The sequence below is a fragment of the Melopsittacus undulatus genome, chromosome 8 (genome assembly GCF_012275295.1).
Source record: "Melopsittacus undulatus isolate bMelUnd1 chromosome 8, bMelUnd1.mat.Z, whole genome shotgun sequence".
NCBI lineage: Eukaryota > Metazoa > Chordata > Aves > Psittaciformes > Psittaculidae > Melopsittacus > Melopsittacus undulatus.
Genome location: NC_047534.1, coordinates 10371390 through 10383356, shown reverse-complemented (window position 1 = coordinate 10383356; position 11967 = coordinate 10371390). Strand labels below are relative to the sequence as shown.

Genomic DNA, 11967 nt, shown 5'->3' with positions numbered 1-11967 from the left:
AAGTGCCGAGCGGGGCTGGGTGGGAGGATGAGGTGAAGTGAGGAGGGCGAGGCGAGGTGAAGCGAGAGAGCCCTCGAGCCGTGCTCTGCCCTCGCCTTCCGCGTCAGGGTCGGTTTGTTTTGGCTGTGTTTGAGCTCTGCTTGCTCCCGAGCGCGGACATGCCGCGTGCCGCAGCGGTCCGGGAGAGCGGCGGTGCCAAAATGCTTTTAGGGACCAAAACCCGTCGGAAGGGCAGAGCGGGCGGGGGTGGGGGGTGGGGGGGGGGGGGGTTGTGAGCGGGTGGGTGCTGCAGGCTGGTGACGGAAGGCCGGACAGTTCCATTTGGAACCGGTACTATGACGTTTAACCGACTTGGAGAGCTTCTCTTGCGACCCGGGAGCAGACCCTCAGAGCCCGGTGAAACACTGGGCAGCCGCGCCTTGGGAGAGCAGAGGAAGCCCTGTGCGGAGGGAGACCACGGTCCTGAGGCGGACACAGACCCCGACCCCGGAGTTGACAAACTTGGACCCCTTGCTTCTAGGTAAGGTTAAAGTGATCATTAACTGATACTGGTTTTCCTGGGTTGACAGCTGGATTGTTTTTGATGAAAGTAAACAAGCGTGGTGTGTGTGTGTTGGGGATATTCTTTATTTCGAGTTTGTGTGTGTGTGTTTGGTTGGTTTTTGTTTTTGTTTTTCGGGTGGTTGGTTTTACTTTTTCGTTGTTGGTTTGGTTTGGGTTGTTTTTTTCTTACGGTAGTGTTGCATTGTGGAAGCATAGTTTGCAATTTAGAGACACAGAAGTGCCTTCATGTCTTCATGTCTACCAGTAGTAGTTTGGTATTGCTCCTTATTTCTACTTAGGTATTTCTCTGTATGTTACTGTTTTACAGTCACTGCTGCAAATGTTTGTTTTGTCATGAGACAAAGGTGTAATCCCTACTCCCCACTTAAATGCAGTTTCCTGAGTGGGGTTTTTAGTTTGGTTGTTGTCGTTTGGGTTTTTTTTTAGTATTTCTTACCAGCTATTTAGTTCTTCAAGTTACTTCGTTGATACTGAGTGACAGAATTTCCTTCTGGAATGCTTCTTGATATCCTTAAGGCAACCAAAAGTTTTACCTCTTTTACAGATAAGAAGGATGAAGATACCTTCAGTATTTAAAAAGCTGGCCTTCACGGGGCCCTACCAAGGGACTGCCAAGAAAACAAAAGCACGCACTGAGAACTTGGGTCCAGTACAACCCGAGGAAGATGCAGAGAAAGTCCCGAGAGGTTCTGTGTATTGTAGAACCTCTGAAAAACCTAAGCCTTTTGGCCAGGAAGAGTTAAGTAAGTGTGTCTTCTGTCCTTCCCCCCTTTTTTTGTTCTTCAGAACAAAAACCCCCCAAAGTTAGAAAACGCAGTTCTCATTTGTTGCACTAATGTAAAGCAGGGTTGTGATGAATAAAGCCTTCAGCACTAGGCTGCAATTTTGTGAGTCCCCTAAGGCAACTGAAGGGACTGGTATTGGAAAACCTCGCTTACTTTTCCATCGTTCTTATAATCTGTTCATCACGTGGTTTTGCGCTGTGGGGCAGACCTGGTTCTTCTGGGTGCTCCTGCAGAATGCTCCCTTTTAAATATCTTTTTTCAAACAGAAACAGTAAATATTTGTTGAAATCTAATTTTCTTGCAGTTGTTAACGATGGAATTGCCCCACCACAAAGAATCCTTTTTCCACCTGAGAAAATTCGCATGGATTGGCAACAGCCACTGAGCGTTGGAGTTGGACTGCAGAATCTGGGCAATACATGTTACCTTAATGCTACTCTGCAATGTCTGACGTACACACCTCCTCTGGCCAATTACATGCTGTCTCTTGAGCACAGCAAGTCATGTGAGTACTTTCTAAGATTATTCTAAATACGTTGGACAGCTGCAAAGGTGAAAGAACAAGAGTGATTCTGTGGAGAAAACGCGTGGCTTTCCCGTTTTACCTGTAGAAGCCGGCTTTGAACGCGATCTTCGTGGTGTTTTTCAACCTAAACGATTCTGTGATTCCATAGTTATTTAGCAGGGAGCTCGGAATGGCATATAAAGTCTATTTGTTCATTTAATGCACAACGGTAAAGTTGCAAAGAAAGACCATTTCTTTCTTTGTGTGAATAATGAAGTACGTTGTAAAGGAAGGCATTTGATGAATATTTGGCATTTGGGTTTCCTGCTGGTAGAAAGGTGGTAAAATTTGGGATGTTGGCATCGTAGCTTCTTCGTCTCTGCAGCCTAGATACCGTAATGTGCTAATATGGCAATAAATGACATGTTCACTGTTGACCCATTAAGAAAGCCCACACCCTAGAAAGCACTACGAGCTCGTTTCTGCTGACCTGAAATGGAAATCTGTGTGGGGCAGTATTAAAATTCAGACTGTTTTTTTTTTTCTAGTTAAAAATTTGTATTTTTTAAAACTTTGAATTTGCGTTCTTCACATTTCCATGGTACGCTTGAACTGATTTAGGCACGGGAGCCTCTTCTCGTATCCTTCCAGGTCTGTTTTGACACAGGTACATGCATGCTTTTTGGTTTGGCATCTAAATGTTTATTCCTAGAAATTTAACTGTGTTTTTTTGACATAGATAAAAATGCTTCCAGCTAAGAACCCTGTTGTTGCGAAAAGGAGGGCGGAAATACTTGCACATACCTTCCTTTAACCTTTCCTTTCCCCCAGAGGATTCTTAGCTCTGTGTCATGTAGCTCACCTCAGAGCAGTATGCTGAAAATCACACCCATTCTCTCTTAGCGCTGTGTCATCAATATCAATAGTGTTTCTCCTGGATATTGTTTTTTGGTTTTGTTCTTTTTTGGTAGCAGAGCTTATTTGACTAGACTGTGTTGCTTCTTTCACTCTTCAGGTGAGGAAAAAGGCTTCTGCATGATGTGTACATTGGAAGCTCACATTAACCAGGCCCTGCGTCTCTCTAACAAGGCTGTCAAACCCATGTCTGTTATCAATGGCCTTAGAAGTAAGTCATTTCCGATGGTTTTCTTTTGATATATTTGGTAACTTTTCAAAGCACTATTTGATGCACAGAAATGATTTTGATACTTTTAGAGATGTGAGTTTTCTTTCATTTTCTGGGAGATAAATATAACCACCTTCTTATTTCTTAGGAATAGGAAAGCATTTCCGCTATGGCAGTCAAGAGGATGCCCATGAATTCTTGTCCTTCACCGTTGAGGCTTTGCAGAAAGCTTGCTTGAATGGAAGCGCCACGTACGTATAAACAAATTATTTAAGCTTTAAATGTTCTCTGGCCCCTTTCACTCCTTTCTTTACTATACTATATTAAAATGAATGTCCTTAGTAAAAACTGTTTGAAGAGCTAACTCTGAGCCTCGCATCACCTGAGGTCTGATTGATAATTTCTTTCCAGGTTGGACACATCTTCTCAAGCCACCACACTTATTTATCAAATATTTGGAGGATACCTAAGATCCCAAGGTACTTGTCAAAAATCTTCCTGTCCTTTGAACTGGTCTGTGTCTGTTTTGTCTGTAGTAAAGGACTTTGTACTTGGACTAAAGTAAAACGTAGGAAGACTTTAAATTTGTCCAGTCAGTGTTAAGTATTTGTATTTTGATTCCAGTAAAATGCTTGAACTGCAAAGCCGTTTCTGATGCGTATGAACCATTCCTGGATATCACTTTGGATATAGAGGTAAGGTGTTTTGTGAATATGGGTCGAGCTGTATAAGGACCTTTTTTTGGAGCTTTCCAAATAAAGGCATTTTACTGAAAACTATACACTGCTAGAAGGAAAGAGCTTGGTGGTGGATGGGTGTGGATTGGACTTTGGTCTTGTGTGGAAGGCACCTAGATGCTCTTGACGTTTGCAGTGGGTTTAAGCTGTAAACCCAGTAATTATATCTACACAAACACCTATACTCTCACGCTTCTCGATTATTCTGCTCTAGCATGCGTCTGTCGTTAGGCTGATGGGTTTGATTGTTCTCATTATTGGTGCCATAGCAGAGCAGAGATGCTGTCTGTGGCACTGCAAACTTTATTTCAAAGTAGCATCGTTTCCACAGGAGGTAAATGCTCAGCGTACTCTGAGGTTTCTGCCTCCTTCACAGTGGTTGCCGGTTGACAGTAGGTCACTTGAGGATGAGCTAGCAAGATTCTCTCGTTAACTACCAGGAGGTGTTTGAAATTTTGCATTTCCAGTGACTGACTGAGGGCTCTACTTTCTTATTCATCCAGACTGTTACATCTGTCACCGAGGCTCTGGAACAATTGGTGAAACCTGAACAACTGGATGGAGAAAACAGCTATAAGTGTAGCAAGTAAGATTCTTACTAATTCCCTCCGAGTATAAGAGAAAGCGTTTCATGTATCAGAGGAATATTTGGAAAGAGAAGAATTGTGGCCATTAGCTGATACAAGACTTTTATTCCTAGTGCTGCCTGCACTGGGGCTTATTAGCCTTCGTAAGCGTGAGGTTGCACGCAGAAATATTTGTCTGGCCAGAAGTTAAAGGGGATGTCTGCTAAGTAGTAGGGAGCTGAAGCACGGAGCTGAGGACAACAACTTGGGGTGGGAGGCAACATCAGCTTGCTGAAGGTCCTAACGTTCCCTGTGGAACAAAGTGGGATTGGGTCTCAGTGCATGCGAACGGTGGTCATTAACATGAGCAGCCCCTAAGGGCTCACTAAAAACTGTGTTGCACGGCTCTCATGCTGAATTGTTGGGAAGTCTTTCCTTTTTGTCGTTAGGAGAGATGCTCGGATGTTTGCTTGGCTATCAAAAGATAATGTTCCAAGTCCTGTCCGCTTACGTGCTGCTACCTTCTGTCTATTAACAAACCTGAAGTGCAGCGTATGGGTTCATAGGCCTGTGCGAGAGCTGAAAACTTGTTTGAGTTTTGGGAGGAGGAAGCATTTGCTGTTCAACGTTTGTCTGTGCTTGTTTTTAAGGTGCGAAAACATGGTTCCTGCCTCCAAGAAGTACACAATACATCGCTCCTCCAAAGTTCTCACCATAACGCTGAAAAGATTTTCAGCTTTTACTGGTGGCAAGATCAACAAGGTATATTTGCAGCTGTCAAGCAGCTTTATCTTGTTGGAGTGGGAGATTTCCCCAAGAGAATAGCATTTGAAAGAGGGGAAGTTTAGATTGGAAGAAATTCTTTACTCTTAGGGTGGTGAGGCACTGGAATGGGCTGCCCTGGGAAGTTGTGAGTGCTCCATCCCTGCTGGTGTCCAAGGTCAGGTTGGACAGAGCCTTCCTTGGGTGGCATGGTTTAGTGGCAGGTGTCCCTGCCCATGGCAGGGGGTTGGAACTTGATGATCTTAAGGTCCTTTCCAACCCTAACTATTCTATGGTTCTGTGATTTAAAGGTTGTTCATGTTTGCAGGCTGTAACTTCAATAGCAATAGTCTAAGTAAAGTCAATCTAACAACTACAGCTTACGGTAACCGTAAGAGTATCCCTCACTCTTAGAGCTAATTCTGCAGAAAACAGTTCTCTGCAGCTTCAATTATTAAATGCTGTTTCTGAGAACAGGTACTTTGAAGTGAATCAAGAATATATTTGTGTGATCCTAGCCTGTGTTTTTAGAAGGGTTTTTCTCAGGCTGTTCCATGAAGTGTTTCAGGGTAATTTTTGAATCTTCCTGTTTTGTGTTTAGGATGTAAAATACCCTGAATATTTGGATCTTCGAGCATATATGTCCCAGTCAATGGGAGAACCACTCATCTATTCTTTATATGCAGTTCTTGTTCATTCTGGTTCCACCTGCAATGCAGGACACTATATCTGCTTCATAAAGGTGGGTATCAGCTTGATTTCTAACAGGGTAAAATCATCCGTGCTGATAAAGAAAATGAATGTTACTGGCAACCACCATTCTGATGGAGAAAGGTTGAATGATGCGTTCTGTTTGATTTGTTTGGTAGGTTTTGTGCTGTAGTGTTCTGCCTGCGATGTCATTTGGACAACATGTATTTTGTCTGAACTTTTTTTGTCTGTCTTTCTTTTATTTGCAGGCCGGCAATGGATTTTGGTATCAAATGAATGATGCCATAGTGGAGCGTTCTGATACCGAAACGGTTCTCAATCAGCAAGCTTATTTACTTTTTTATATCAGGTAATACCAACTACTGAATCTGTTCAGAATATATTTACTTTCCTCTTACTGATACTTTTCTTTTTCCCCCAAGTGTTTTTCTTTCTGTCCTAGGAAAAGTTTACTGTTTCTGTAATTCGGTTCGGTCTAACCTGAACTTACCAGTGACATTTATTGTCTCTCATTGCTTGGCCTTAAGCTGGTGTGCTTGTGTATGTTGCTCTATATCTGCTCCATGTAGCTGGCTAATATAGAAGAGGAGAAATTACGCCATAGATGGTGTAAGGGTGAGTTGTTGCTCTGAAAAGGATAGTCACTGCAGGGAGACCATTGTCTGTTTTTTAGTTTGTAGTCTTGGTTGAGTCTTTTATATATGTCTTCTGTGTCACATCATCTGTTCTTACAAAAGTTTAGATGAAGGTTTAATCCAAGAAGAGGCTGAAAGAAAAACTCTAAACTGAGATCACTGCTTTTTTTTCCCCAAGGCGCTATGATTTGACACTTGGAGAACGTGGTTTTTACTTACCAGCACCGTCTTACCCCTGTTCATTCCCTGGTCAACCGGGGTCTAATAGTAAGCAGGCTGGATTTATGGGACCACAACTTCCTCCTCATATGGTTAAGGTAATATGCAGGGAGCAAATAATGGCACCAAATTGTTAAGGTTGTTTTCTTTTGATTGGGGGGGGGGAGGTGAGGTACTGTTTTATGGCATCTGAGTTCTATTTTCCCTCCCACACTGCAGCTTTCTTCATAACCATCGGGCAACAGCCAGAATTATTGAAACAGTGGCTAATCCTAAATTGTGCAGCCATGCTACTTCATTATACTTCCAACTCAAAGTGCTTTCTAAAGCACCGAGAGCTGCTCTTTTGAGACACTTGAAGGAGTCTATTAATTCTTTGATGATGATAATTGTAATAATAATAATAATCACAACAGGCAAAGATCACTGTCCCTCAGTGTTACCTTGGCTGAGAGAGTGAAAAGAATTTATCTTGGGTTTCAAAAATGAGGCTCATTTGATACCAAGATAGAGTAAACCAAAAGCAGCAGGAATTAGAAAAACTTGTTGGACTTTGGTTTATATTGGAAGTGGGGTGTTTTTCTTCTTAGGTGATGAGGCAATTTGTAGAAATACTTAGTAGGAGAATGTAATGTTTTAACAAGTGCTGTGTGATTGTACATATTCATCTTGCAATCTTTTCTTTTTCGATACAGAATTCAAGTCGCTTAAATGGAAATGGACCCCTAAAAGAGGATACAAATCCTGTGAGTATGGCATTAAAAAGGCCATCTTCTGCTCCAACAACAGCTTGCATTCAAAACTGGGCAATGACCAGGCCTTCAGCTACAGATCCATCAAAAGCCCAGAAGATCACTCTCAGTATTCGTAACAAATTGCCTGAGCATCAGTCTGTGTCACAACCTGGCTGTCTTGCCAGTGCTTTGGAGAATGAGGATCTCAGCAAGACCGTGCCTTCCTCCACAACTACAAATTCTTTCAGAGCAGAGTCTACCTCAAATGCATCTACAGTGGCAGTTGCAGCTAACATTTCCAAACAGGAAGTTCCTGCTGAAATGTTTGTAGAGCCAGCAGTGAATCTAAGTCCTGCACTCGGCTCCGATGCTACAGTCCCTTCCAGTGCGGAGTCTTCAGGAAAATCTGAGGCGTCGAATGGCGTGTTTAAAATGAACTACAAAATATCTTCCAATGGAATTGTAATTTGGAAGGTGGTCGGCACATTGCAGAATTCCCATTCTTCCTGTGAGAGTGCTAAAGAAGAGAGATCCCATCATGAGCTGCCACAAAATGATTCACTAAATGGTGCTATTAGTTTAGATATTAGATCTAAACAAAATGGACTGAAACTTGATGATTTTGCTCGCCACGTCCAACCTGCTAAACCTTCTGAGGTCTTCTCTGCTAAAACAAACGGATTGCTTGAAGCAGTGAGTTACTTTTGTTTCATCTAGAACGTCTCACCTGTGGTGTGTTTCGTATTCAGGAGCATTAAGATATTCCTAATTCATGTGAAATACTGTGAAAACACACAGCACAAATTTCATCATTAACAACTTTGTGCTATTGTCCCGCTAGAAACTGCAGAGCTGAACGGGCATGTGAGAACATGTCAGCTTCAGAAAGGTTCAGCTGAGATAATATTTCATCAGTTTCATAAATATACTGGGGGGGAAGGGGTGATGTGTGAAATAGCAATAGTACATATGAGGCAAATTGATCTTGTTTAATAAGTAATGAGGAAATTTTGCAAACAGTTTTCTACTAAAGGTAGTGGGGTTTTTTGTCTCTGAATGTCTGCGTTTTAATTGTAGGTACCTGTAGCTGAGTCACCCATTCCTCAAGAAATAATCTTAGAATCCCTGGCCTACAACCGCCTGACCATGTCGTCAGAGAAAACAAGGTAAATTGAGTATACTCTGATGAAAAAAAGATTTCATACAAGTTTATCATTGTTTTACCCATCTAGTAGTACTATTTAATAGAAAGCTTTGAATCAGTACAGCAAATCCCACACTGTACATGTAGGGTTGCAGATGTCAGTGCCGAGCATGTATTATTCTGGTGTGAATTACAAGCAGATGCCTCAGGAAAATGTTCTCGTTATAGATCCCGAAGCAGAGAAAGAACAGAACAAGACAGGAACAGGTATTACCATTCCAAAGCAGAGAGAACTTGGAGCACAGAAAGACTCTATCAAGATGAATCACGGAGATGGGAAAAATGCAGATATTACAAGGATTATTCCTCTGTTCATGGAACGGAAGATGGCAGAGAGAGGAAGTACACTCATTTTGAGAAAGACTTTGACAAACTGAGTCAATTCTACAAATCACATAGAGATGATCATTGCAAGAGCAGATGGGCTCACAACGCTCACTGCAGAGAGGAAGGAGTGCATCACTTGGGCAGCCACAGAGGAAATTTCCGTCATTGTTCAGTACCTCAGCAGCAGCCTGAAAAACACTCTCGGGAAGGGCACGCACCTCCACCTGCCTCAGCTCATGCACAGTTTGACAGCTCTTTCTGGGGAAACGAAAAACCGAGGCTTGGCAAGAGGAAACACGGCGACACAGAAGGAAGCAAAAGCCAGGTGGAAAAGAAATGCCGCCAGATAGATGATAAATATCAAGGGAAGGATTCCAAGTAAGTGGGGATTCCAGCATAATCCGCATTTTTTTTCCTAACTCTTTTCTGAGTGTTTCTCATGCCTGACTTTTCCCCATTGTTTCTAAGTGATTTATATAGGATGATCTGACTATGGGTTGCTCATTAGGCTGGTCGTTAGGTTGGTCAAGCAAACATAGGAAGGATGTTACTGAATGGCGCTAGAACGCTAGATCTGGAGCACAAAGTGAAGAACCGGTTGTGGTTTAAGCCCAGCCTGGTGAACCCAGGACAGAACCACATCCGCGCACTGTTCCTGATTAGCTTACAACAATTATATGTATTTAATTCCACAAATTCCACAGTTAGCCCGTGTAGGGATTTGTGTACAAACTAACACAGTTATTTAATCTGAGGGTTTATGTTTATAGCTTCTAAAGTCAGATGTGCAGAAATTACTACAAAATAGGTGACACACAGCAAGCAATCGCTTGTGGTAAAACAAATAATATTCCATACACGCATCAAATGCTGCATCCGTTTTCCTATTTTTAACCTCCATGTTTCCCTCAGACTTCAGGATTTGGATGGCTTTGTGTTTCGCATTGACAATGACAATGGCGAACGGAAGGCGAAAAAGAAGAAACACATCAGGAAACTGAAAGACTTCTCGGAAAATTTAGGTTCTCCTCTTGAGAAGATGACACAGGAGAAGAAGACAGTACCCATTTTTTCAGGCAACTCTTTATGTGAGCAATATAGAAACCAGGGCAGTGAAGAACCCTACAAGGACAGGAAGCCTTCTGGGGGATGTGACAAGAAGAACTACGGCTTCATCCCATCCAGTGAGTACATGAAAGGTAAGAAGCCATAGATGTTTGCAGGACTCCTTTTTACTCACCTTTACTCCTTTTTACTCACTTGTTACACTTGAAACAACCTTTAAATGTTATTTTTTACAGTAGTCCAAGTGCAAGAAAAACCTGGCTGTTTACCATCAAGAATGGCTCTACCATCAGAATGGACTGCTTACCATGGAACCTGGCTTTGCCATCAAAACTGACTCTTCACCATCAAATGTGACTTTTTACCTCCAAACGTGACTGTTTGCTTCAAACCTGACTGTTTACCATTGAATCTGGCTTTACCATCAAAAGATGAGGCTTTACCTTCAAAATCAGCAACTCTCTACCTTCAAACCGGACTTTACCGATGTTGACCATCAAAACTTTGGATTTATTGTTGACACGTTTAGCATCAAGACAAAACCCATGTTTGAATTCCATTTTCTTAATATACTGACTCTTGTGTGAAGTGTCAGTTGTCTGGTTTTGTCTCTCGAAAGTGGCTAGCTAAAGACAAATTCACACTGTGATTTTAATATTTATTATTAAATGCTATCAAACTGTGATGCATTTCATGTTCACTGCTCCTGCATGGGGAGACCAGTGAGTGGGAACCTGTGTGAAATACAGTTCATCTGACTAAATTGTCTGGTCTAATTAATCGACTTGAGGGAGAGAGATCTGAGTTGTTCCCCCACTTGCCTTATGTTTGACTGAAGCTCATGGAAGGGAACGGATAAAATCCCTCCTTAATTTAGGGTGGGAAACCAGCTCTTAATGGAGTAACGTTCATAGCAACACAGCTAGGAGTGTTCAGCCTTACAAAAACAACCGATTTTGCAGCTGAGGAGTCTTCTCTCTGAAAACTTGAACCTGTCAATTTAAATCGGTGTGCTTAAAGGTAGGCAAAGAGGCTTTCTATTTACAAGAGCAGTTGCAAAATCAGATCTTAAGCTCTCAAAACAAGTAAATCAGCACACACCGCCCATGTATGCTTGGTAAATGAGGAGCTATGCAACAGTAGAGTTTCACACTTTATTTCAAAGAAAGTCTCCAGGCTGAAGCAACAGGTCCTCCTGCTAAATGAAAACATTACCGTTGCAGTGGATTTACATCGAACATCACATTTTTAACAATGATTGATACAGAGTTATGTCATGCAAATCACTTGTGAACACCAAGTAATACTTAAAATCAGTCCCTATCTGTGCAGCATTTACATTTTAAACTGTGGCTAGAAACACTTTCCCAGAAAATACAGGTATTCAACTGATAAACCACAAGTCTCAGTTTTAGGATTTGGTCTACAAGAGATCTAGCTTTTCCAGGCAGCATATCTACATAGGAATGCACTAAATCTTGAAAATATGCCTTGTTTTCATCTAGAAAGCATTATAAATGATGCTCAGATGACAGAGGATCAGTTTTGTACCAGTCTAAACTGGTTCAAAATGTGAAGCAACGTAGAGCTTATTTTGTCGGAATAGTGTCACTTTTAAGTCACTCCGGCTGAGCTGAAGTTTTCTGTACATTTCTCTGCCTGCACTGCACTGGCACCGGGGCTGATGGAAGCGGCCACACGGTTCAGATGCTGAGCGGAGGCGGCAAGGCAAAAGGAAGGGAAAGAGAGCGGCGGGAGCAGGCGGCTCAGCTCAGCTCAGCTCTTCTCATCTGTGTCGGCCGCTGTGGCGCGGGTCAGGCACCCGGCCGCTGGCCTCCTGGCTGACGGGCAGCGGAGGGGTGGGAGTCCGCGGCGGGGCTGGGCTGGGCGACGTCCCCGGTATGGAGCGGACGGACCCAGCCTCGCCGCCGCTGGACCGGCAGGACCGGGGAGGGGCGGGAAAGCGCTGAGGCGGCGCTGCGCTGCGCCTGCCCCCGCAGCACCGGTTGCCGCCACCCGGAATTACC

At 42.9% G+C, this 11967-nt stretch overlaps 1 protein-coding gene across 1 annotated transcript; it reads left to right on the top strand.

Moving 5' to 3' along the window:
* Nucleotides 1-335: 335 nt before the first annotated feature.
* On the top strand, nucleotides 336-11516 carry LOC117436576 (ubiquitin carboxyl-terminal hydrolase 42-like). Its single transcript, XM_034065372.1, has 17 exons — nucleotides 336-520; nucleotides 1081-1307; nucleotides 1654-1854; nucleotides 2870-2980; nucleotides 3129-3231; nucleotides 3392-3459; nucleotides 3605-3675; nucleotides 4221-4303; nucleotides 4934-5045; nucleotides 5647-5787; nucleotides 6005-6105; nucleotides 6570-6708; nucleotides 7306-8037; nucleotides 8422-8510; nucleotides 8717-9253; nucleotides 9788-10074; nucleotides 11446-11516. The coding sequence occupies exons 1-17, from the start codon at nucleotides 336-338 to the stop codon at nucleotides 11514-11516; spliced, it is 3258 nt and encodes a 1085-aa protein (XP_033921263.1).
* The last annotated feature ends 451 nt before the right edge of the window (nucleotides 11517-11967 follow it).